This window comes from Jatropha curcas, chromosome 9 (assembly GCF_041381405.1).
Source record: "Jatropha curcas cultivar XTBG-Jc1 chromosome 9, XTBG_Jcur_1.0, whole genome shotgun sequence".
NCBI classification, from domain to species: domain Eukaryota; kingdom Viridiplantae; phylum Streptophyta; class Magnoliopsida; order Malpighiales; family Euphorbiaceae; genus Jatropha; species Jatropha curcas.
This window is the reverse complement of record NC_143159.1, coordinates 21,017,961-21,043,663: the sequence shown is the minus strand read 5'-3', so window position 1 is coordinate 21,043,663 and position 25,703 is coordinate 21,017,961. Positions and strand designations below refer to the sequence as shown.

Sequence of the window (25,703 nt, the reverse complement as noted above, 5' to 3'; positions counted from 1 at the left end):
GCTTAATGACAGAAAGTCGCTGCTTTAGCGCCTTTTGTAATCCCATCATGAATTTTTTTTATTTTGGCAATTTTCTGAAAAATGTTTTGAAGTTTTTTAATTCTTAACTGATCCAATTTGGTGAAATAACACCTCAATTTACTGATGCTATAATCTTAAATTTAATATGTTTTTATTAATTATCTTATTGAACCCAAAATCAATTGTTGTTGGCATGAAATATTTACATTTTAATTTTTTCACATGATGCGTAACAAAGAAGTAAACTTTGACAACAGAACTGCAACATTTGAAATTTTTATGTGCGAATTGTCAAAATTTTAACTTTGCAATAGAATTACAAAAGAAGTGCTAAAAATGAGGTACTTTTTCTGTATCTAAGCCTAACAAAAATGGATAAACAAATGTTAAGCAGTGCACAAAACAAAAAATAAAAATAATTCTTGAATTTTCAACCATTACAAAATTAAGTTAAGCAATCTTATTTTGAAATCCTTTGCCAAAAGCTACCTAAGCTTTACAACAGCAACTCTGTAGCTCGATAGCATGAATTCTTTCTTCTCCTTGCTTAGAATATCCCTTAATTTCATGTGTTTCCTAGATTTTGACTTTGATCTTTCCTACTATTTATTTAAAAATTTCATCTGGAGCAATGAAGTTAACTAGGTTTTGAATGGATATGCATTTTCCTTAAGGCAATCTGCCATCCTTTCTTCCATTATTTCCAACAATCAAGAGGTTCATGGCTGTTTTTTTCAACTCTGGGGTTGGAGGAGCTCTCTCCTTCACAATACCTTCCTAAATGAATATCCCAAACTCTTCGCTCACTCCAGTAGGTAGAATAAACTTGTGGGATGTGTGCAACTCTGAAATAATCTTCCCCTTGTTCATTCGGACGTAACGTCCCAATCAGTTCTTCAGGCATTTCAAAAAACTCAAGCACCTTTAGTTTAGTTAGATACTCAATACCTGAAGGAACCTTCCTCAAGGAGTTGCAGCGCTGGATGATGAGTTTCTCAAGGCGAGGCATTGCTCCCTTCTCCACATCTATGCTTTTCAGATCATTGAATTTATCAAGACCTAAAATCTGAAGCTTCTGAAACCCTCCAGAAGCAAAAGTTACAACCTCTCCATCAAAAACCTGAAGTAATTCAAGATGAATCAGATTCAGCAGATTTTGAAGATGCTCAAATGGATCTTGCTTCAGTCTACTCCCTTTAATAAATAATTTAACCAGGCTGTGAGCTAAGAGTATCCATTCTGGTAGCTTTTCAAGACGGCCAGTCAAGTACAACCTTTTAAGATGTGGTGGAGGAGAAATTTTGCATTGCAGGTCAATGACCTCTTCCTCTTTGACAGCGGTGATAGACAATGCGCGGAGCTTATCTAGCTTTTCAATGGAAAAGCACAGATCTTTCCCATCTTCTCTTCTCAACTTGATGATGCCTAACCTCCTCAGCTCTTTCAGTCTCCCCAACTCGGTCATTGTAATAGGGCTTTCTTTTTTTGCCTCTATAAAGCAGAGCTTTTGTAGGGATTGCAAATCTCCTATGGTTAGAGGTGCCTCAAATCCATATTTATAATTGAAGTGAGCGTAAGGTTCAATTATATATCGATACACAAGCAGATGACGAAGTTTTTTGAGCTTCAGGATTGTACTAGGCAATTTACTGACATAGGACTGTTTGAGGTCCAGAGTCTGTAGGTTTCGAAGCTTCCCAATGGAAGGTGGAATTATTTCCACCTTGGTATTTCTCAAACTTAGGTATCTGAGGAATGATAGCTTCACAATTTCAGATGGAAATTTCTCTAGAGGTGCACCTTGCAGATCCAGTACATTAAGCATCTTAAAGCTTTCAGGGACCGATGTGCTTACGGATGATAGAGGATTTGTCAACCCAAACATGAACAAGGAGCGGATTTGTCTAACATTCTCGATCTGCTGCATGTTCTGTAATGTATTATGTACAGATAGCCGTCGAATGGTTTCAGACCAGATATCATCTTGTTGTTTAGCTATTGCAGCAAAGTTTTGACCTCTTGACTTCAAAATGGAAATCCTGTGTAGGATATCATGGACACGACATTTTTTGACTCTTCCATCACTTCTTTTCTCTGCCACTTGGATCAAGTTTCGTTCCCAAAGCAGCTTGAGGTATCCTTCAGCAACTTCTTCTGCTGTTCTCCCTTCCACTGCTTCTGCAAATCTTTCTGCTACCCACAGGCGAATCAGTCTCACACACTCAATAGGATGATTCTCTGGAAAGATGCTAAGGTATAAGAAACAAGATTTTACATTATAAGGCAATTTTTCATAACTGAGAGATAAAATTTCCTTCATGAACTCGATTTCATTATTATCTCTCAGTTCTGCGCCAAGGCTCCTATTTACCATCTCCCACTCATCTGTTAGGTTTTTGTTCTTGGTAATCAAAAGACCACTGATTGCAATTATCGCGAGTGGTAGCCCCTCACATTTTCCTAAGATACTTTGAGAAACTTTCTGAAGATGAGGTGGGCAGATGTCTTCTTTAAATGTCCTCCTAAAGAACAGTTCTTCAGACTCCTTCCAAGACAAAGGTTTCAAATTAAAATTGTGGCCATTGAATTCCTTGGAAGAGGAAGAAGCTACAGCAGCATTTCTAGTCGTGAGCATTACTCTGCCACCATTACCTCTAGGTAATACAGATTTGATAGAATTCCATGCACCAACAGTCCATACATCATCTAAAACAAGTATGTATAAACTTTGCCAGAGAAACTTTTTCACTATTTCTTTCAGCTGGTTAGTCTTCATAGTCTCCACTTCTCGAGGGACCAATTGCTTGATCTCAGCATACAGCTGCTGCAATATGTCTTTTAGCAGGTCATCGATCTTAAACAACTCTGAAACGGTGATCCAAACATGGAACTGAAAATGTTTCTTCACTCTAGGGTCATCATAGACTTTCTTTGCTACTGTAGTCTTCCCCAATCCTCCCATCCCACCTATTGCAATAACTTTAAGTTTGGAATCACCATCTACCAACCAATCAATCAACTGCTTTCGAGGCTCCTCGATGCCTACTAGCTCATGCTCATCCAGAAGAAGGGCTTGTTCTCGATAATCACGCAAGGTTTCAATTGCAGAACTTGAGGTTGAACCTTTGTCCTTCTCAAGAATCTCATTTTTTTGTAGTCGATCCAGAATCATGTCGACCTCCAATTTGATCTCATGTATGTGGGCAGCATATCGGCGGTAAGCAGTCTGTTTCTTGAAAGAACTAGACATCTTACGAGGAAAGGAGCAGAATCCATGCCCATTATTATTTGCATCCTGCGGTGTAAGCTGATTGAGAATATCTTCGATGATAAAAATAACATCTCTCAATTTTCCAACAAACATTTCAAGTTCTGGCTCCATCTTCTCTCTTGTAATAGCTGCTCTGTAGAATGTCCTCATATACTCTAATTTGCTTCTAATGAAATCAACTTCTTCATGAACTCCATCGAAGTGTTGTACTCCTCCTTGAAGTAGGGAATACAACTTGTCCAATAGGAAAGGAAGAGCTGCATATTCAGCCATTGTTTCTTTCCTTTTCTAATTGTAACCTCTGCCCCAAATTTTTTATACTCTAGATTGTGTTGATTTTGCAATTTTGTTTATGGTTTTCTCCCCCTCAAGAAATTTCTGGATGTGAAAAAATGTAAATGTGTTCCTTAAATATGGAACATTAACCTGTTGACCTTCATTCTTCTAAACTGCAAATGTTATGCCTACATTTCATCCAAATTAATATGGCATGCTCATAGGGTTGACCTTTCAGTTTTTTGTAGTACAAAATGTGTATTTTAATGCAATAGAGAATTCATATAACCTTGATTGAAGCCATATTTTTATCTATAATCTTCAATACCGATATAAAGTCAATGTCATCTAAGTTGAGTAACTGATTTGACAGTTAAAATGTGTGTTAAGGATTAGTTGTAAATAGAACTCTATTAGGAGTTGTAAATAGAACTCTATTAGGAGTTGTAAATAGAACTCTATTAGGAGTTAGATTCTAAATAGGTTTATAGTATCTTGTATGTGTATATATATGTGTCCCTATTGATGAATCAAATATAGAAAAATATTTTCCCACATTAAATCTACATGGTATCAGAGCCTGTGGCTCTTTAAACTTGATTTTTTGCCGTTTGCATAGAAAATTCCGGCGTTCCCTCAAAATCCGGTCACCGGATTTCCTGCAGGTGGTGGCTGTCAGTGTTGGTGACTGTTCTAGGGTCACTTTTTTGTCTCACCGTCCACTCCAGGAGTTGCTCCAGCTGCCGATCGGTCTTTCCCTAGAATCCGGTCACCGGATTCCCTGCGCGTGGGCTTCACGCGCCGATACAAGATTCTGCTACAGTACCACGTGGCGGCGCGTCCAGCTGTTTCCGGTGATCGGAAATTGTGTTCTGGCTTCGTTTTTCTGTCAGCAGTCTACTCAGGTGGTTGTTTTTCCGATCCGGCGACATTTTGGTAGGGGCGTACTCAGTTTTGTCAATTTGGCGTTTCAGGTTACCTTTCGCTCCTGTTTGCATTGAAAGACTATTTTTTTGGTGTCTGTTTCTGCGTTGCTGGTAGGGGATTTAGTTTTTATTAATAATGGATCCTCCAACTACAGATTCTAAAACTACTATTACTGAATTGATCCCAGCAATGAATAAGATCACAGAACATAAATTGAAAGGAAATAATTATTTAGATTGGAGTAAGACAATTCGAATTTATTTGCGAAGTGTTGAAAAAGATGATCATCTAATTGATGATCCACCAACTGATGACACTAGGCAACGTTGGCTCAGGGAAGATGCTAAGTTATTTCTACTGATTCGCAATTCTATTGACAGTGAAGTAGTTGGATTAATCAATCATTGTGAGTTTGTTAAAGAATTAATGGAATATCTTGAATTCTTGTATTCGGGAAAAGGTAATCTGTCTCGTATGTATGAGGTCTGCAAAGGATTTTATCGGGCTGACTAGCGAGATATGCCCCTTACAGCTTATTTCATGGAATTTAAAAAGATTTACGAGGAACTTAATGTTTTATTGCCTTTTAGTCCCGATGTTAAGGTTCAACAAACGCAACGAGAACAAATGGCTGTGATGAGTTTTCTTGCAGGTCTTGCTCCAGTTTTTGAAACTGCCAAATCACAAGTTCTTTCAGGCAGTGATGTTACCTCTCTTCAGGAGACTTTTGCTAGATTGCTACGTACTGAAGGTTCTCATACACCTTCCCCTTCTGATAATAGTGCCCTTGTGAGTCATAATCAAGTAGCTAGACAGCCAGGAAACAGAGGAAGAGGAGGAAATAACCGTGGTACTGGACCAATCACTCGGGAGACAAGCATTCTTATCTGTCATTATTGTCATGAACCTGGTCACACTAAACGGTATTGCAAGAAACTAATAAATAAGCCACCAAGGGTAAATATGGCACATCAAGATTATGCAGTTACTTCTTCTGACAACAATGTAACAATTTCTGTTGCGGAGTATGCTGAGCTCTCTAGATACCGTTCCTCTAAGTCTACTGATTCCTCAATTGCTGCTGCTGCCAACTCAGGTACTCCTCCTTCCTGTCTTATGTCTACCTCATCAGAGTGGGTCATTGATTCTGGTTGCACCGATCACATGACAGGTAACCCTAGTCTCTTATCCTCATTAAAAGAACCTAAACAATTTAATCGTCATGTTACTCTAGCTGATGGGTCCACATCTCCTGTCAAGTGTATTGGCACTGCCAATCCCATTCCATCTCTTCCATTGTCTTCTGTTTTTCGTTTAATCTATTATCTGTTAGCAAAATTACTCGTATGCTGAATTGTTGTGTCAAATTTTATCCTACTTATTGTGTGTTTCAGGATCTTTTGACGAAGCGGATTATTGGTAGAGGACGTGAGTCTAGTGGCCTTTATCTTCTGGATGAACACGTTTCATTATCTCTGGCTTGTGCTGGTGCTCTATCTCCTCTTGAGGTTCATTGTCGTTTGGGTCATCCATCATTGTCTACTTTAAAGAAGTTGTGTCCGCAGTTTCAGTCTTTATCAAGTTTAGAATGTGAATCTTGTCAATTTGCCAAACATCATCGTTTACCTTTAGTTCCTCGAGTCAATAAACGGGTTTCATCCCCTTTTGAGTTAGTTCATTCTGATGTTTGTGGTCCATGTCCTGTTATTTCTAAAACTGGCTTTCGGTATTTTGTAACTTTCGTGGATGATTATTCTCGTGTTACTTGGTTATTTTTAATGAAAACTCGTTCTGAGATATTCTCTATTTTTTGTTCTTTTTGTGCTGAAATTAAAACTCAATTTAATACTTCTATTCGCATATTGCACAGTGATAATGCTAAAGAATACCTATCTAGTTCCTTCCAATCTTATATGTCACAAAATGGTATTCTCCATCAAACGTCTTGTGTTGATACTCCTTCTCAAAATGGGGTTGCAGAAAGAAAGAATCGACATCTTCTTGAGGTTGCTAGGGCACTTTTATTCCAAAGGAAGGTCCCTAAACATTTTTGGGCTGATGCTGTCTCTACTGCATGTTTTTTGATTAATCGCATGCCTTCTTCTGTGCTTAATGGTGCAATTCCTTATAATGTCTTGTTTCCTTCTAAACTTTTATTCCCCATTGAACCTCGTATTTTTGGTTGTACTTGTTTTGTTCGTGATGTTCGTCCACAGGTTTCCAAATTAGATCCAAAGTCCCTTCGTTGTGTTTTCCTTGGGTATTCTCGGCATCAAAAAGGGTATCGTTGTTTCTCTCCCGATCTTGACCGTTATCTTATTTCTGCAGATGTCACATTTTTTGAGAATACTCCATTTTTTCCTTCTTCTATACATAAGAGTGAGGGGGAGGATGATGACCTTTTAGTCTATGCTATCCAGCAAGTTCATAAATCTCCTGCTCCTGCTCGTATTCCTGACCTTGCTCCTGCTCCTACTCCAGTGTCTGCTCCTATGCCCACTCCTGCACCAGCATCTACACGCCCTCGTTTTGAACAGGTTTATTCCAGGAGACTAGGGACTCTTGACTCACTTCCTCCACCTGCCGTTTCAACAGAAGATCCAGTTCTCTCCACTCAACCTGAGCCTGTGCCATCCACTCCCCAGTCAGACCTTGACCTTCCCATTGCTCTTCGAAAAGGTAAACGCCAGTGTACCTACCCTATTTCCTCTTTTGTTAGTTATGATCATCTTTCTTCTTCATCTCGTTGTTTTGTAAGTAACTTAGACTCTGTCTCTATTCCTAAAACTGTTGTCCAAGCTTTGTCTCATCCTGGTTGGTGTGCAGCAATGAAAGAGGAGATGGCTGCCTTAGATACTAATGGTACTTGGGATCTTGTGCCTCTCCCGGCAGGTAAGAAAGCTATTGGTTGTAAGTGGGTTTTCACCGTTAAAGTGAATCCTGATGGGACTGTTGCTCGTCTCAAGGCTCGATTAGTTGCAAAGGGCTATTCTCAGATCTATGGCCTTGATTATTCTAATACTTTTTCTCCTGTTGCCAAATTGTCTTCTGTTCGTTTATTTATTTCATTAGCAGCTACTTTTGACTGGCCTTTACATCAGCTGGACGTTAAAAATGCCTTTCTTCATGGGGATCTTCAGGAGGAAGTTTACATGGAGCAACCACCAGGCTTTGTTGCTCAGGGGGAGTCGGGTAAAGTGTGTAAACTTCGAAAATCTCTTTATGGCCTAAAACAGAGTCCTCGAGCTTGGTTTGGTAGATTTTGCAATGTGGTACATCAATTTGGCATGCAGAAGAGTACTTCTGATCATTCTGTATTTTTCAGAAGTACTAAGACTGGTTTGATTCTACTTGTGGTTTATGTTGATGACATTGTTATTACAGGGAGTGATTCAGCCGGCATTACATCACTCAAATCATTTCTCCAGACCCAGTTCCAGACAAAAGACTTAGGACTGTTGAAGTATTTTTTGGGTATTGAAGTATCTAGGTGTAAGAGAGGCATCTTCTTATCTCAAAGGAAGTATGTCCTTGACTTACTGAAGGAAACTGGAAAGTTGGGTGCCAAGCCATGCAGTGCTCCAATGACTCCAAATATGCAACTTTCAATTGGTGGTGAGCTATTTGATGATCCTGAGATGTATAGAAGGTTAGTGGGCAAATTGAATTATCTTACCGTAACACGTCCAGATATTGCTTACTCTGTGAACGTCTTGAGCCAGTTTATGTCTTCTCCTACTGTTATCCATTGGGAAGCTTTAGGACAGATTTTGTGCTATTTGAAAGGTAATCCAGGTCGTGGCCTACTTTACAGTAATCATAGGCATTTGAACATTGAATGTTTTTCAGATGCAGATTGGGCAGGTTCGAAGGTTGATAGAAGATCAACTTCAGGATATTGTATCTTTGTAGGTGGAAACTTGATATCATGGAGGAGCAAGAAACAAAATGTAGTCTCACGATCGAGTGCTGAATCAGAATATCGAGCTATGGCACAATCTGCTTGTGAATTAATTTGGATTCGTCAGTTGTTAGAGGAAATTGGCTTCAAGTCATCCTTGCCTGCAAAGTTATGGTGTGATAATCAAGCTGCTCTTCACATTGCATCAAATCCAGTATTCCATGAACGAACAAAACATATCGAGATTGATTGTCATTTCATTCGTGAAAAGATACAACAAGGTGTTATCTCTACAGGACATGTTAAAACAAGTGAACAGTTAGGGGATATCTTTACAAAAGCTTTAAACGGACCCCGGGTTGACTATCTTTGTAACAAGTTAGGCATGATTAATATCTATGCTCCAACTTGAGGGGGAGTGTTAAGGATTAGTTGTAAATAGAACTCTATTAGGAGTTGTAAATAGAACTCTATTAGGAGTTAGATTCTAAATAGGTTTATAGTATCTTGTATGTGTATATATATGTGTCCCTATTGATGAATCAAATATAGAAAAATATTTTCCCACATTAAATCTACAATGTGAATTCTCTCATTTTTCCTCTGACAGATGCTTCCTCCCCATAACGTTGCTTTGAAACCAAGAAAGTACTATCCATTGTTATTATATCTATTTAGGAAGAACAAAAAAGATTTGGAAAACTAGGAACTGATTTATGCTGTGGTTATCAAATGTCAAGGACTATTTACTTGACCTTTTCAATCTGATGTATGCTGTGGCTATCCTTTGAAAGTTTCCAAGAAGTTTCTTATCTCATCATCAGTTCTTTAAAATAGCAACCTTGATCGTTGACATTTGAAAAGGTCTATATCTATGAGACAGATATAGAAATCGAGTAATGCCATGCCACACTCCGTATCATAGAGATTCAGAAGGATTCAACATTGTTAGGAAAATCATAATTTGGGGATATTCTATTGAATGTCTGAATATTGATTATGATATTTAACCTAAATTTAAGGCAACCAAGGAATCTGCAAAAGATATTCTCCAACTTCAGTCTTCTATTTTTTTTTTTTTTTTTTTTTAATTGTTTGTTTAAAGCTGCCTGCAGAGATAGCTCCCCATTTTTCCATAGAAAAAAAATATTTATAGTCATATTAAAAAGAGGGTGCCTTGTATCGGTACATAATAAGGCAGGCCTACCAGCATTATATATTGTTCTCTTTATGGATTTGGTCAAACATTTAGGTTCAAGAGCCATTAGATTAAGAAACTTCGCTGCTAAAACAAATTGACGGATTCTGAACACAACTATAGATGCCCTAAGGAGTGTACTTTTCTTCCTCTTGTTTATTACAAATTGAGGTTCTAAATTGGTCAAATAGCATTGCAGGTGAATTGAAACCAATCTGCAGCATGATTTGCTCAAGGTTAAGATCATAACTTAACAGGTCATTAGGGTCCTTTTGTATACTACTTGGCTTGTAAAACTATAAATTTTCCTTATTTTTTATTCTATGAAGTTTTTTGCCAACAACTTGAGCTTTTGGCAAATTCTTTGATAATTTCTTTTTGTTATATTGGTAATAATTTTTATATTATTTGTCAGTGATTTCAACTGACATGACTTGCAATCAGAAAATTGATTCACACAAGATTAACCCCATAGGCTTTTGAAATGTGTTTAGCTTTTGAGGTGGAAAGATAGAAATATGCAGGTGAGCTAAAATGTACCATGCTTAAGTTATCTTCTCAAAGTTGGACTATTCCACATTATGGAAGTATCCTGCAATTACAAAGAAAGTCCTGCACTACATTATAATAGTGCAAGTTTCTGCAGATGGGGAAAAAAAATAAGGGAAGAATATGTCTATATGTGCCTTTCCAGGTTGCGTCATTCCTTTGTAAGTAGAAATGGCCAATAGATGTAGAAACTTCCCATGCAGAACAGCCAACAGATTTTGAGTTGATGACTACTTCCTTTGCGATTACCTAGCTCCTTTTGCTACTGAAGACAAATCATTCCCAACCTTTCTGTAGTGTGCATGTGCTGGCATGTGTTAGAGAGACAGATTCTTTTGCACATGGTTTAGATGTTTACATTAATTCTCAATTTCAAATATTTGAAATAAAGTGAGCCTACTATTAAAAATTGATTGAACACATTGTCCTCTCTAACCATTTTTGTGGTTTCATGATTTTGCAAAAGTTATCAGCTTATTGCAATTCTCTGGCTAGTTTTATGTTTGAAATTGTAGAACCAGTGAACAAAAAGCTGCAAAATATAGTGTAGAAGATAGCTTCATTGAAAAATAAATCCAAGCCTAACTTTACATATCACAGTTACAATTGAGAATAATTACAACTTGCAATCAGAGAATGGATTGAACACAACATACTCAAAAGGAAATATAGATCAGGATTTGCAAAATGATACACAAATCAGAACCCAAAAACAATAGAATGGCAACCGCGAAAAATATAAATCTTCCATCTATAGATAGATCCGCAAGTTTGCATAATTCTATATCCCCATGTTTATTCTTCCATTTATTTATTGCTGATATGCTCTAAATCTGTGCTTGAAATTCACAGATCGATATTGCAAAACTCAGTTTTTCACTTGCTTGCTGTTTTATTCGATGCACTACCTATTGAAAGGATAGTCCTTTCCCAACAACTTTTTTTCCATTTAATAAAATAGATTTGTGGGACATGTGAAAGATTCCAAGAGTCTGTATCTTGTCTCTTAGCCATAATCATCTTGTTTAATTCATCAGGCATGTCAAAAAACTTTATTGTTTTGAGGTCTTTGAGGTGCTGAATACCAGACGGTACCTCCTCCAAGAACTGACTGCGGCTAATAGTAAGTTCTCCTAGTATAGGCATAGCTCCTTTCTCCATTTCCAACCATCTAAGTTCTTCTAACTCATCAAGAAACAAAATTTTCAGTTTCTGAAAGGTTCCAGCCTTGAAACTTAAGGTTTGTCCTTTGAATGCTTGACGAAGTTGAAGTTCTACTAAATTTGGCAAATCTCCAAGAGACTCACACAAACCATCCCTTAAGTGACTCCACCTCAAATAGAGCTTGACAAGGCTGTGAAGTGAACTTATCCAAGAGGGTAGCTCCTCTAAACGTCCATGTAAGTATAGCCGCTGAAGAAACTTTGGGGGTGAAGATAAATATTGCATATCGATGATCTCTTCTTCTTCCACTGAATGAACATTCAGTGAACGGAGGTTTCTAAGTGTTTCAATGGAAGAGCACAATGCTTCCCCATCTTCTTTTTTCAATTTTGTAATGCCTAATCTCTTTAGCTGTTGTAGCCGTGCTAGCTCTCCCAAAATGCCATTGCTGTCATTTGACTCAACAAAACACAGCTTTTGCAAGGATTGCAACTCTCCAATCCTAAGTGGTGCCTTAAATCCATTTAGGTAGTGATAAGGCATATAAGGCTCTGTCTCATATCGGTACACAAGTAAGTGGCGTAGCTGTTGAAGTTTTGAAATCTCAGGAGGCAATTCAGCAACACCAGTGCGCTTAAGATCTAATGTCTCAAGATTTCTAAGCTTCCCAATAGAACTTGGAAGACTTTTGACTTTGGTATCTCTTAAGCTCAGATATCTCAAGTGAATCATTTTGAAAAGTCCATCTGGAACCACCTCCAAAAGTGTGCCTCTCAGATCTAACACTGTGAGGAGCTTCAAATCACCACTAAACAATAAAGGCATTGATGTTGCGGATAATGAATCTTCCACCCCGAAGATTAATAAAGAACGGAGTTTTGTGAGACTGTTGCCTACTTTTGCATGTTTCATTGTGTTATGGATTGACAGGCATCTGATTCTTTCAGGCCACATGTCATTTTGTTCGCTAGTTACTGTCATGAGATTTTGATCTCTAGATTTTAAGAGAATAATCTCACGCACAAGGCCATGGATGCGGCATGAGTGGATCCTTCCATCACTTGTTGTTTGTGCAACTTGGATCAAACTTCTGGTCAAAAGCTCATTCAGGTAAGCTTCTGCTACTTCTTCTAGTGTTTTTCCAGCAACTTTTTTGACAAATCCTTCAGCAATCCATAGATGAATTAGTCTCATACACTCTATCGAATGGTCCTCAGGAAATATGCTCAAGTATAGGAAACAAGACTTGAGATAGTATGGCAGATCATTGTAACCAAGTAACAGTATTTTTGCCATGCTTTGTTGTATATCAGTGCCTCCAATTTCAGCCCAGAGGTTGCTGGCCAACTTCTCCCATTCATCTATTCTGCTCCAGTCTTTTGTAGCCAATATTCCACTCATGGCTACAATTGCAAGAGGTAGTCCGCTGCATCTTTGCACAATTTGACGAGAAAGTACCTCCAGGTGAGGTGGGGATAGATTCTGCCGAAATGTTTTCTTACAGAACAAAGTCCAAGACTCTTTATCAGACAAAGGCTCTAGCACATAGATATTGCCTTTGGACTCTATGCAGGTTGCAGAGGCCACTTCAGCATTACGTGTTGTTAGCAATACTCGGCTGCCTTGATTGTTGTTAGGAAAGGCATGTTTGATAGCATCCCATGCATCTCTGCCCCATATATCATCAAGGACGAGCAGATATCTACTTTGCTGGAGAAATTCCTTAATTGTGATTTTTAGCCGATGACTATTCATTGTTTCCATTCCTTGAGGAGCTTGTTTGTTAACTCCATCAAAGAGTTGGTAAATCATGTCTTTAAGCATTTCATCTATCTTGAATGATTGTGAAACATTGATCCAAGCACGGCTGTCAAAGTGTTTCTTCACTTCACCATCGTCATACACTCGTTTTATAATGGTCGTTTTCCCTAATCCTCCCATTCCTACCACTGACACAACTTTGAGCCTTGGACCATCCTTTACTAACCACCCAATCAACTGGCTCTTGTGCTTGTCGACACCAACAAGTTCACTTTCTTCTAGTAGAAGAGCATCCCCTCGGTAAGTAAAGCACGTGTTGTCTGCAGCTCCTCTGGCTAAGGTACTGTTTCTCTGATCGAAACTCTGATATCTCTCAAAAACTATGCTGATTCTGGACTTAATGTCTCGTACTTCAGATATAAATTGGTGACGAACCTTAATATCCTTCAGGTAGGAAATGATTTTGTGGAGGGGACTGTAGAATTTATTCTCATGATCATGTCTTAACTGAATCGTGAACTTATCAAGGATGTCTTCAATGTCATAAATAACATCCCTCAATTGTCGGAACCATTTATTTTTAAGTACAGGATTGCTGCTCTCAATCACGTCTGCAGCTCTCAGGAAAGCTTGAATTCGTTCCAATTCACATCTGATGTAGTCAAGCTCTTCACGAACACCTCTTAATGGCTTGATCTCGTCATGGAGTAGGGATGATAGCTTGTCGAGCAGAAAGGTAACACCACCTTCGGCCATTTGTCCTCTTACTTTGCTGAATGTGTTTAAAATTTCAAAGAAAAACAGTTTGATTGTGTTTTTGTGGTAGATTGCAAGTTTGCTAATATCATTTATATGAAATGGTTTGGTTAATGATATATTATTAACATTGAAGTCAATTGTTTGATACAACTATTAGCCAATTGTTATACTTTTCTTGCTGTCATGGAAAGTATTTAATTTGATTTCTGATGAATTAGCTTACCGAATTGCTTCATTACTTATTGTCTGTGACATGGCCACTGACTTGGTCTAAGGTTTGAGAATCTTCGTTTTCTCATGTCAACTCTTTGCATATGGATCTGTGCCTATATACACACCCTCTGTCTCAAAATATAAGTCGTTTTTGGTGATTATTTTGTCTCAGAATATAAGTTGTTTTGAGTATTTTAAGAAGTAATAAATAATATTTTTTCTAATGTTGCCCTTAGATATAATAACTATCTAATAAGTTATTCTTGGTGTTGAGATAAAAGATAATTTGGTCAAATTACTCTTGATTTTGTTATAATTTAAGAGAATTATATTCTTTAAAATTCTCGTGCAAAACCTTGAATGTTTTATATTTTATGACAAAGGGAGTAACAATCAGCCATATTTCACTTGTGAAACCTGGACTTTTATTTCATTATTTGTAGGTAGTAGCATTATATATGTAAGGCTGCATCGCAATTTGGTAAAACTCATCGAATTGTATCGGTTTGATATTTAACATATCTGGTTTGACTTCAGTTAATGGACAAATTAAAAATCTTTGGTTCAATTCAGTTTGGCTTTTTATTAAGCAAAAAATAAGTTCATTCTGCTTTAAAATAGTTAAAAGTCAAATGGGTTCACTTTAATTTGGTTATGTACACCAATTGATTTAATTCGATTTGATTTATTCAATTTAAACTGGTTCGATTTGATTTGAATCTAACCATCTGAATGCTCGTTAAGGAAATTATTAGTTCCTTTTTTTTTTTTTTTTTTTTTTTTTTTTTTTTTTTTGTTTAAACTATAACTATGAGTGGTCATAAGTAAATCTTTTATTGAAAATCCCATACTAGGTTACCATAAACACAAAAAGTTGGATAAAAACAGGCAAATGTGAAACTTAAATATTCTCATAATTTAAATATTACTACTAATAATAATAATATATTAGCAACTTGAGAATTCTTGATTAAACTATATGATAAGATTGACTCTTTAGTTATACCTTTAATATATATATATATATATATATAGAGAGAGAGAGAGAGAGAGAGAGAGAGAGAGAGAGGTCTAGTTTCCTCCATGGCTTTGCTAGCTGTTTTTAATCCTCTTCTTCTTTGTGGAATTTCCATACGGAAGCCATTATTCCGGTAGAGGTTGAAGATTTAGTCTTCCTAACTTGTTGGACCTACATTATCACTAGCTCTTATCAATTACAAAAAGGAAGAAGCAAACGTAAGGTCTATATATATAAATCTCCTTCTCAAATAAGAAAGAAATAAAATCCTTTCAATGAGCAAAAAGCTATAAAATTGACTTTTTTGTCTAATTTACCCCTTTAACTTGCAACTTAAGTTAAATTTGCATAATAAACCTCTGAATTAGGTAAATTCTCGCACGATTTGCCCAAATTCTTGCAAGAATTTAGGCTTTGTTCGACAAATTGAGTAAGAATTACAAGTTAAGGGTAAACTGAGCTAAAAGAATGATTTTGTAGCTTTTTGATCGCGAATGACAAGTTCAACGGGCAAATTGTACTTTATTTTGATAAAAAATGATGAGAAATTATGATATATGTATCTTCCTAACGTGTTTAGACTTTTTCTTTCTCCATTTTAAGTTTCTAACAGAAATTGGTCTTTTCAAAAACTGTACCAGCATATGAAAATGAGACATTATACTATGAGGTAATTTGGTTCGGTAAAATGTCAATTCCATAAATTTTATGTAATTCAAGGAATTTAAAAATAAACCGAACCTCATATTTAATAGAGTAATTTGAAAAATAAAATCTAGGATTAAAGAATATTTTTGGAATAAAATTTAATGGTTTTTAAATTTTATTATTAATTATTAATAAAAAACAATGAAATTGAAAAATTTTGGAGTAGGCATGACTACAATTTTAGAACCATCGATTTCGATTTTAAATTTGTCAGTTCCAATTTATAGGAAATGTGGAACTGAAACAGAACAACTTTTAGGCAGTTTTCAAGATGTTTTAGAACTGCCAATTTTGGTTTTACTTCGGTTTGAAACCGAAAGTAAATGATTTATTTCAAGTTTTTTAAAGTTCTTTTTTAAATTTGTAGCTTAAATAAATAGTAATAAATTTTTCTATTGAAAAACACTAAACCAATTTAATAAAAATTCTTAGAATTTATTTTAAAAAATTATAAAAAAACAAGAAATAAGTTAGAAGTTTCTTTAAAGACATGTTTTTCATGGTAGCACATTGGATTATAAGAATTGTATTCTCCGATAAATACAAAGCTAACCTATCTTGCAATTTATTTCTAAAAAAATGATAATTTTTTATAAACAAAAAAAAAAGCATGATTTTGAATTTTTGTCTATAAAAGCGAATTTTTATAAATTTCTACTAACATAATTTGGAAATTTTTTTAAGTGACAAAAATTATCCCAAACAAAAAATCCAAAATTTTTCTTACCCTTTGCCTTGGCTTGCTTTTATGTGTCTTCACAGACTTCAGTTCTTCAGGTCTGTTTTGCAGGTACTCTTTTAATTGTTCATCATTCATAGCATCTATCATGTCAGTCTGGTAAATTCCAAACAAACAAATATATGCTTAAGACATTCTGAGCAACAAAAAATATAATTCAAGGGAAAAAAAAAATACTAGGGAGCAATCTGTAATTATGTAAATAGCACATGACATTACGAGGTTATGCATCCTGCGATCTCTCCGTTATCTAACAGTCGCATTTTATATCCTATATAAAGCCCTCTCTCATGTAGAAAGAGGCTTAATGCTATTTTCGACTATTAAGAATATTACGTACACATTCATCAAACTTATATAATTCTTACTATGACTCTTATCATTAATTGGAGCTATAAGTAAGCATTCATTCAGTCAACTATACAAATCAAATAAACTGAATTTTTGAAAAAAAAAAAAAATTGAATTAGGTCGAGCTGTTTATAAAATCAAATTAAATCAATTTAGTTTGATTTCGCGATTTTTAAATTAAAAAATCATTGGTTTTTCATTATAAAAAAATGGAGTAAAAAAATTGAGTTTTTCCTATTAAATCAAAACCAAATCATATTTTTATAAATTCAAATCAAATTGAAGTAAATCAATTAGTTTAGTTCAGTCGGTTTTACCTTAATTAGAAGATTTTGTTTTATTTTAATTGATTAAATTGAAACACATAACGCAAACACATGATTAGAAATTATGATTATTCTGTCACAATTGATTTTTTTTTGGTTAAAAACTTCAGTCTATGTCCTCTGAAAAATAATAATGCTACTGAAAAATTCTAAAACACTAATAACAATTAGTAATTACCCAATTTCTAAGTTCTTCTATTTCTCTTTCTACTGCTTCTTCTTCTTTACCTGCAATCTTCTTTCTCTCTTCCCAAGAAATAGATGTAGCCTCCTTTGCAATCTGTTTTTTCTTCTTTCCTTCTCTCAAAGTAGACATTATTTAACTTCTTATTTTAGAATTATCAACTAAACTATTCTGAGATACTGAAATTGGAGATGAGAATTTAAACAGAAGATATTGTAACGGTTGCTTGAATTATATAATCTATACACAAACCAATGCTACGTTATGAAAGTAAAAGTAGAAGGAGATGACGAACCCAACTCATATTTAGAGGTCATTTCATATTATATTGATAAGCAATCCATTACATGTGAAAAAAGCAACCTTATGTGCTTTCCTATATACTAATTAATTTTCAATGGAAGACCATTCAAAGTTAACAAATGATGCATGAGCATTCAAGTAAATTATAAGATTTTAGTTTTACTTCTTTATTTATAATTTTTATAGTATATTAATTAATTAGGAATATTCAAATTTCCTTCTTAATTTAGAATTCTCATTTAATAGAATATATTAATTAATTAGAAATACTTTTCATTATAAAATTAGGGTTTGTCCTAAATAATGTAAATAAGATAATAATGATTAGTTTACATATTGTGTTTTCTTTTTTTTTTATTCAGAAATTTTAATTTTAAGGTTTTTTTAAACTAATTATGTTATTTTGTTTCAAGGAATATCCTAATATTAAGTACATATATAACCTAACATTAGATTTAGGTTCAAATCTTCTCTCGATGCTAGAAAAAATAAATTGTATTCTAGATTGTTGAGAATTAATTACCTAAATTCTTTCCTTGCATCCCAAAATTTCATGCATATTTAGCAGTTATATTGAAACAAAAATTGAGAGCGAAAAGATTTGAAGTATAAAGATCACCTTAGAATAGGAAACTAGCCAGTTAGAGAAGTGAATATTTGTGATCGTAATAATTCTTCCTAGAATATTTACACTAGTTATAGGATTTCAACCCTCTCCCTCAAGTTGGTATAGAAATATTACACATGCCCAACTTATAAACTAAAGAATGAAATAATTTGGCATTCAAGCCCTTTGTAAACGTATAAACTAGTTGTTCGTTTGAAGCCACATAGAAAACTTTTGACAAGCCTTCAACTAGTGGCGGAGGAAGAAAATTTTAGTCAGGGTAGGCAAAGTTAAAGTTAAATAATACTAAATAAAATAATAAAAATTATCTTCATTGATAAAAATTTTATTGTTCGCAATTACAATGCAATTCGATGATTTTTCATATTTTGAAAACGTCGAATAATAAGCACTTCATCGATAGTTCTATAAGTCTTTTTCAACATAAACAACCATAATATCATTCAACCATTGATCTCTTATTCTATTACGTAGCCTATTTTTTTATTATATTTATAACAGAAAAGGTTTTCTCCATTGAAGCGGTTGCAATAGGCAAAACAAATCATAGACTAATAAGCTTGTAGACTAAAGGATACACCATATGTTTACTTGTTGTAACTAATGTTTGTGCAAGTTCAGAATTTCCTTTCAACTGTGAAAATTCAGGCTTTCAATGCATTTCAGTTATATAAACATCCAATTGACCTGAAAGAAATTCAACATCTACTTCTGAAAAGTCTCTTGAATATAATCTAACAAGTTGAATCAATTTTTCCTTCTAAAATTGAGAGAATGAATTTCTAGGACTTAGACATGAAACACAATAAAATAATTTTGTATGCACCTTGTTAAAACGGTTATTTAACTCTTTTAGTTGTAAGTCCAAAAATGTATAAAATAGCTCAACCTGATAGGATGGTTGTTTTGCACTTGCTCAATCTCACGTCGTTGTCTTCCATGAGTTGTATATGTATCATCCATATTAGGAGCAAGTATATCAAACTTAGCACAAAATAAAGAAACTTAGTCAAGTAGCTCATTCCATGAATCATCTCTCATCTTTTGAAGCAAATCCTTAGTGACACTTACCAAACTCATTGCATTTATAATATCTTGATCCTTTCTTGTAATGCAAGAAATAACTCATCAGTGATAGACAATATTGATTTGATTAGAAGTAAACAAAACACAATTCAAAAGATTCCATTACGGCTATCAAATCTCGTGCTTCTCTTCTATGGTCTAGGTCATTGCCACTTTCATATATCACTTCAAGTACCTCAATAACAGGTCCATACATATTAAATAAACTCACTATGGGGCAATAATGTGAACCTCGAAGAGTATCACCACTCCTAGGATGTGTATACTCTTGATTCATTCCTTTTCCACTAGGAGCCTCTTCATTTAGTAAATTCTTAATAAATCTACCTGCAGTAGCTTGTTTCTCTGAAAGTTATTCTTTACATTTGCATAAAACTCCAATAAAATTTACAAGTCCAAAGATTGTATGAAAAAAAGAATTAACCTATACATTATTTTTTTGTAACAACAATAAGAGCTAACTGAAGTTAATGAGCAAAGTAATGGACATAATGTGTTGATTCATTATCTTCCAAAATAAGTGCCTTAAGCCCCTTAAGTTCACCTTGCATGTTACTAGTCCCATCATAGCCTTGCCCATGAAGCCTAGAAATGCTTAATCCATGAGTAAAAAACATATCTCCAAGTGCAGATTTAAGTGTCTTTGCATTAGTATTGCTTACATGCTTGAGACCCAAGAACAATTCAACTGCACAACCTTTTTTATCAACATACCTCAAAACAACTGACATTTGCTCCTTTACTGAGATATCACGAGATTCATTAATAAGAATAGGGAAAGGACCATCACAAAGATTTTTAATAATACATAAAGTTATTTCAGTTGCACAACCAACTTCAAATTTCAGGAGCATTATTCTAAGTAATAAATTGAATTTCCTTATTACGCTTACCAGGATACCTCAGAAATGCGAGAAAATTTCCAAGATTAGATGAACCTTTAGCTTCATCATGGCCATAAAAGCAAGTCAGTGTTCTAACAAAAAAGAAATAGCATCTAAAAGAAGCAAGCAAGTGAGTCCAATAGGCAACTTTAGCTACATCAGATTGTTTAATTATAAGTTGTTCAATGTGCTGTCTTTTAGCCATAAGGTCTTCACCTTTACTAATTGTTATTCTGTGATCACTTCTCGGACATCCCTCATGTTGATTTAGTCTTTTTTTTATCCTTCCAATTTGAAAAGCAAGTTTTTACTAATGTATCACCGCCACCTTGACCTCCCATATCTTCCTTAAAAAGATAACAATAAAGACAACAAGCTTCATCTTTTTTTATGTTATAATCTAACCAATTAAATTTGTCAGACCAACTTATTGGCTCAAGGGTCAAATATTTATCTTAAGATTTTGATGATTAAAACAAAACAAATAAATTTAAATTATGTTATTTGTGCTAATAATATTTTACACAGATTGTATATATGGAAAGATAGATGAACAAGGCAAGTCCTAAAAATTCAAGGATCATGAAGATGTTTGAAGACCCTAGTGGTTAGATTTTTTAGGACTCATTGTAGGACAGAGAGAACATCCAATTATAAGCACAAAATCAAATTTCTCTCACCTTATCAAAAGGATTTTTCGAAAATATCTTTTTAAATTAAAATTTTTTTCTTTCGTTCCTTGATTATCTTACCTAAAATGGAGGAGATCTTGTCTCAAACATTTTCGGTAATAATAAATCTTAGAAAAAGCTTGTTTTTCAGTTTTTCGAAAATTTTTTTTAAGGTTCGAAATATTCAATTACCTAAATTAAAGAGACTTTGTCTCAAACGATTTTGGTAATAAGAATAAATCGAATAAAATTCTTATGTACTTCATTTTCGGAAACAAACTTTTAAAGAGATCCAAAATCTTGATTTTATTTTCTTACCAAAACGAAGGAAGGTTCTACCTCAAATCGTTTTTGGTAAATGAATCTTTCGAAAAAGATTTTCAAATATTTATTTTCGAAAATCTATGTTTTTAAAGGAAAGTTAGATTTTCTCTTATTCGCTTACCAAAAAGATAGAATGTTGACTCAAAAGATTTGGTAACAAAGATTTCTATATCCTCTAAATATGAAAAGTCAATATTCTGATTTGAAAAGGGGATTTCGCTTTCTAAATACGGGATTCTCTTCCCTATCTATAAAATGGGCATTTCGTCTCTAAAAGACGTGGAGAAAAGAGTTTTTGTTTTAAGAGTATTCATCCATTGATCATATCTTTTATCTCTCAAAACTTACTCTCTACCCCGTTATTTTTTTTCATCTTAATACTTTACGTTTTATCTTTAAAAGAGAAAAGAAATTTTATAACAACTTCTTTTGAAAAATAGTTCTGATTTCTAAAACGATTTTCTAATCTTAAAAATTATTTTTCCTGTGCTTATATTTGCATTTCTGTCTGTCTATTTAGATTTTGTAATCTTTAGGAGACAGGTTTTTATTTGACAAACTTTTGTGTAATAGCTTAGGTGAGAAGCTATTGTGACATAGGTTATCAAGCAACCTTCTCCGTGAGAGAGATTCTAATGTCTTGAACTGAGTTTCTGTATTCTGCCAAAAACAGAAAGGGTTGAGGTTAACTAGAACCTTTGGAAAATTTAGTAGGATAAAGGGTAGATCTAGGAGTCGATCTATTGCCTTGTATTGTTGGTTTGTCTCTTACCCTTGAAAAGAGATAACATAGTTGAGGATCTTAAGATGAGTCTTGGGGAGTGGATGTAGGCGAGTTAGTGCCCAACCACTATAAATCACTGTGTTGATCTTTTTATTTTCTGAAGTTCTGCTTGATACTATTTTACTCTCAGTACTGTTCATATTTTAGAAATGCTAAAGTTGTTAGTGATTTTGATGTTCTAAAACTGAAATAAGCTTTATCTTTTCTGAACATTAGAACTCTGAAATTCTACTAAGTGAATATACCAAGTTCTAAACTGTTCTTTTATTTTCAGTATATTTCACTATTTGGGTTTCTAATAAGTTTTCTAATCTTGATTGAAGCTTCGTGAAGCAGTTCAGATTTCAATAACTGTCTCTCACATAGTTTTTTATATTTATCTAAATTTTATGAGGAAGTTCTAAACATAATAGCTTTCCGTCATAAAGTAGTTTTGATATTGCATAATAAATTATGAAGCAGTTCTAATCAATAACTGTACTTTGCAAAGTCTTTCTATTCTCTACATAATGACATTATGAAGAAGTTCTAATCAATAACTTATTTTCACAAGTGCATTACTTTTCCGCTGCTATAGAATTCTGAGTTTGTTTTTAATGCTAATTTTTTTTTTATATTTAGAAAATGCAATTCACCCCGCCTTTTGGGTTATGCCATACATATTCGGGACCCACAATATGGTATCAGAGCTTAAACTTCAAATCAAACAGTATGAAAATGGAATTTTCATAAACAAAGAAAAATATACTAGAGAATTATTGAAACGGTTCAAAATGAAAAGTGCCAAGGTATGTAGTACACCAATGAGTCGATCCTCAAAATTAGAAAAAGATGAAAAAGGTAAGGATGTGGACATCAAACTGTTTAGAAGTATGATTGGTTCTTTACTATATCTAACAGCAAGCAGACCTGACATACACTTTAGTGTTTGTCTATGTGCTAGATTTCAGTCATGTCCCTAAGAATCTCATTTAATTGCTGTAAAATAAATTCTAAGATATCTTTATGGAACTTCTAATCTGGGTCTGTGGTATTCTAAAGGTGATACATTTGATCTTGTTGGGTATAGTGATTTTGATTTTGCAGGAAGTAGAATAGATAGAAAAGTACGTCTGGAACTTGCCAGTTTCTAGGCAGCGCCCTTGTATCATGGTTTAGCAAGAAACAGACATCTGTCGCTCTTTCTACTGTAGAAGCAGAATATATTGCTGCGGGAAGCTATGTTGCACAAATTCTATGGATCAAGCAATAATTGGCAGACTGTGGTCTGAAATTAGAAACAGTACCAATAGAGTGTGACAACATAAGGGCCATCAATTTATCTAAAAACCCAGTCCAGCATTCTAGAACCAAGCACATAGAATTCAAACATCACTTCATACGTGATCATGTTCAAAAAGGAGATATAGTGATTGAGTTCATTCCTACAGAAAAGCAATTGGCAGATATTTTTACTAAACCTTTGAATGAAAGTCAATTCTACTTAATTAGAAGAGAACTCGGTATGTTAGTTCTAAACTCTTAACTTTAGAACTCTGTAAGTGTGTTCTAAACTGCTTTCTATATTTGAAAATGAAAGACCTGCTCTGTGATATTTTCTATTATATTCTGTGTGATTCTGAAAAACATTTTTGTCTAAAAAGAAATGCATATTCCTCTGATATGACTTTCTAATGTCATTATCAGGTTCTATTCTTAGACAAAATTCAAAAACAGTCAATTTATTTTATTCTTTTTATGTGCTTGCTTTATGTCTTCGCTTTATTTAAGTTTTGGCGATTTTTTTTTAGTCGGTTTGAATTTCCCTAAAACTGTTTTTATTTTTTTTTATTTTTTATTTTTATTTTTATTTTTTATTTTTGGTGTTTCTTTCTTTCCTAAAGATTATTTCTTCACTTAATCGTTTTTTTTTTTTTTTTTTGTGTCTCTCTATTAAAAACTGCTCTGTCTTCTCTCTTGCCCTCTTGTAACAAAACCCTTTATGGCTTTTTGCTTCAAAACCCTAACAATGGCCGAATCGAGTTCCACCCCCTCTTCCTCAGACTCCCTGACAGAACAAGAACTTCAACTTCTCAAAAGATTATCAAAGAATTATGAACAAAAGGAGTCGAAATCGAAGAAAGAAAAAGCAAAAATAGAAACATCAAAGAAACAGGTCGCTAGTTCTCGCGCCAAAGGTAAATTTGTTCTTTCTCCATGCCCACTTATGCGTTCTTATGTAATAGATTGGAAGTTCTTTGGGAAGAACGAGTTCAACTTCAGGGAACTCTTCGAGTTCTAGGGATGGATGAATTTTTTATCCCTGAACAGACCATGTTATGAGAATGTGGTTAAGGAGTTTATGGTTCTCTTAAAACTAGCGAGTGAGAATCAATTTCTATGAAACTTGAAGGAGAAATTAAAGCGTTGTCATACACTGACTTGAGCAAGATTTTTAATATACCAAACACTGGGTCTAGGGTAAAAAAAATCAAAGATATCTCTAGGGTTAGTGGATACAAAAAGGAAGAATTTATTAAGAAAATTGTGAAAAAAGGTTCTGCGGAAAAACAGAGTGTTATTGAGTGTTCAAACCTAATTGACAGTATGAAGTGCTTGTATAAACTGATCATGCACTACATTTATCCAAAGAGTGCATCACTCACTTATGTGAATTAGGTTGAGATGTGCATCATGTGGCACATAACCGAGAGGAAACCCTTCAATCTTTGTGTCACCATTTTTTATAAGATGCAGAACAGTTCTAAGAAACTACCCTATGGCATGGTGCTCACACCTGTATTTGAATTTCTAGAAGTTAAACTGAATGAGAATGAGGGTTACAGTGTTTCAAAGCTAGACAGTAGGTCTTTAAAATTGAAAGATGAAGAAGGGGATAAAGAAAAAAAAGAAAAAGAAGAGGAAACTGAGAAAAAGAAGAGAAGAGAAGAAAAAGGAAAAGTTAAGTTGGAAGAAAAAGAAAAGAAAGAAAAGAAAGAAAGATTGGAAGAAGAAGCAAAGAAAGAAAAGGAAGAGAGATTGGAAGAAAAAGAAAAGAAAGAAAAGAAAGAGAGATTGGAAGAAGAAGAGAAGGAAGAAACAGAGAAAGAAAAGGAGACAATGGCTGAGGTTGAGACAGAATCAGAAAGGGAAATAGAAAGAGAAAAGGAGAAAGTTGAAGTTAAAACTGAAGAGAAAAAGAATTCTGAAAAGTTTGAGAAAGAAAAGATAGTAGAAGTAGAGGAAGCCAGTGATGCAGAAACAAAAAAATTGGAATTGAGTGAAGAAGAAAAGAACACTGAGGCTAAGGTAGAAAAAGAATCTGAACTTTTATCAGCACAGAGTAGAGAAGCTATACTGGGCAGAATGGAAAAAGAGCTTATAGAAGAACACAATATAGAACTTGATGAGGCAATAAAACAAAGCAAAGCTTTGATTGAGCATAATCAGTCCCTCGTTGAATCCTTAGAAAGAATGAAAAATATTAATGAAAGAAGGCTAGCTACTCTAAAAGTTAAGGGAACTCCTTACACTCCTGCCTCAGAAAAGCCAAAGAGAGTCAAGCACACTGTGGGCAAACACAAAGTTCATGGAAGAAAGCCTCCACTGCACCCTTCTTCTAAGCATCCAGAAAGTTCTACTGAAACCGCTCCTGCTTAAAATCTCAAAAGTTCTAAG

At 34.5% G+C, this 25,703-nt stretch overlaps 4 protein-coding genes and 1 pseudogene across 4 annotated transcripts; 1 reads left to right on the top strand and 4 right to left on the bottom strand.

Annotated features, from left to right (window-relative positions):
• Positions 1-718: 718 nt before the first annotated feature.
• LOC149493782 (disease resistance protein RPM1-like) lies at positions 719-3,565 on the bottom strand. Its single transcript, XM_089726396.1, has one exon. It carries the CDS (start codon positions 3,563-3,565, stop codon positions 719-721), a length of 2,847 nt encoding a protein of 948 aa, XP_089582522.1.
• A 465-nt stretch (positions 3,566-4,030) lies between these two features.
• On the top strand, positions 4,031-6,290 carry LOC149493781 (uncharacterized; annotated as a pseudogene).
• A 4,449-nt stretch (positions 6,291-10,739) lies between these two features.
• On the bottom strand, positions 10,740-13,895 carry LOC149493780 (disease resistance protein RPM1-like). The gene has a single exon (XM_089725721.1). It carries the CDS (start codon positions 13,822-13,824, stop codon positions 11,020-11,022), a length of 2,805 nt encoding a protein of 934 aa, XP_089581847.1. The 5' UTR covers positions 13,825-13,895; the 3' UTR covers positions 10,740-11,019.
• A 1,187-nt stretch (positions 13,896-15,082) lies between these two features.
• LOC149493779 (uncharacterized) lies at positions 15,083-17,498 on the bottom strand. Its single transcript, XM_089725522.1, has 3 exons — positions 17,361-17,498; positions 16,494-16,601; positions 15,083-15,229 (listed from the first exon to the last, which is right to left on the bottom strand). Exons 1-3 carry the CDS (start codon positions 17,496-17,498, stop codon positions 15,143-15,145), a joined length of 333 nt encoding a protein of 110 aa, XP_089581648.1. The 3' UTR covers positions 15,083-15,142.
• A 2,352-nt stretch (positions 17,499-19,850) lies between these two features.
• On the bottom strand, positions 19,851-20,472 carry LOC149493778 (uncharacterized). Its single transcript, XM_089726340.1, has 2 exons — positions 20,277-20,472; positions 19,851-20,125 (listed from the first exon to the last, which is right to left on the bottom strand). Exons 1-2 carry the CDS (start codon positions 20,470-20,472, stop codon positions 19,851-19,853), a joined length of 471 nt encoding a protein of 156 aa, XP_089582466.1.
• Positions 20,473-25,703: the final 5,231 nt, after the last annotated feature.

Bases quoted from the DNA above. Each gene is read 5' to 3' on its own strand.
- LOC149493779 (XM_089725522.1), bottom strand. From the start codon at position 17,498: ATGTCTACTTTGAGAGAAGGAAAGAAGAAAAAACAGATTGCAAAGGAG. The intron at 16,602-17,360 runs GTAATTACTAAT...GGAATTTACCAG, and splicing joins TAGAAGAACTTAGAAATTGG to ACTGACATGATAGATGCTAT. The intron at 15,230-16,493 runs GTAAGAAAAATT...GTGATAATGTAG, and splicing joins AAAGCAAGCCAAGGCAAAGG to GTCCAACAAGTTAGGAAGAC.
- LOC149493782 (XM_089726396.1), bottom strand. From the start codon at position 3,565: ATGGCTGAATATGCAGCTCTTCCTTTCCTATTGGACAAGTTGTATTCC.
- LOC149493780 (XM_089725721.1), bottom strand. From the start codon at position 13,824: ATGGCCGAAGGTGGTGTTACCTTTCTGCTCGACAAGCTATCATCCCTA.
- LOC149493778 (XM_089726340.1), bottom strand. From the start codon at position 20,472: ATGGCTAAAAGACAGCACATTGAACAACTTATAATTAAACAATCTGAT. The intron at 20,126-20,276 runs GTAAGCGTAATA...GTGATATCTCAG, and splicing joins CGCATTTCTGAGGTATCCTG to TAAAGGAGCAAATGTCAGTT.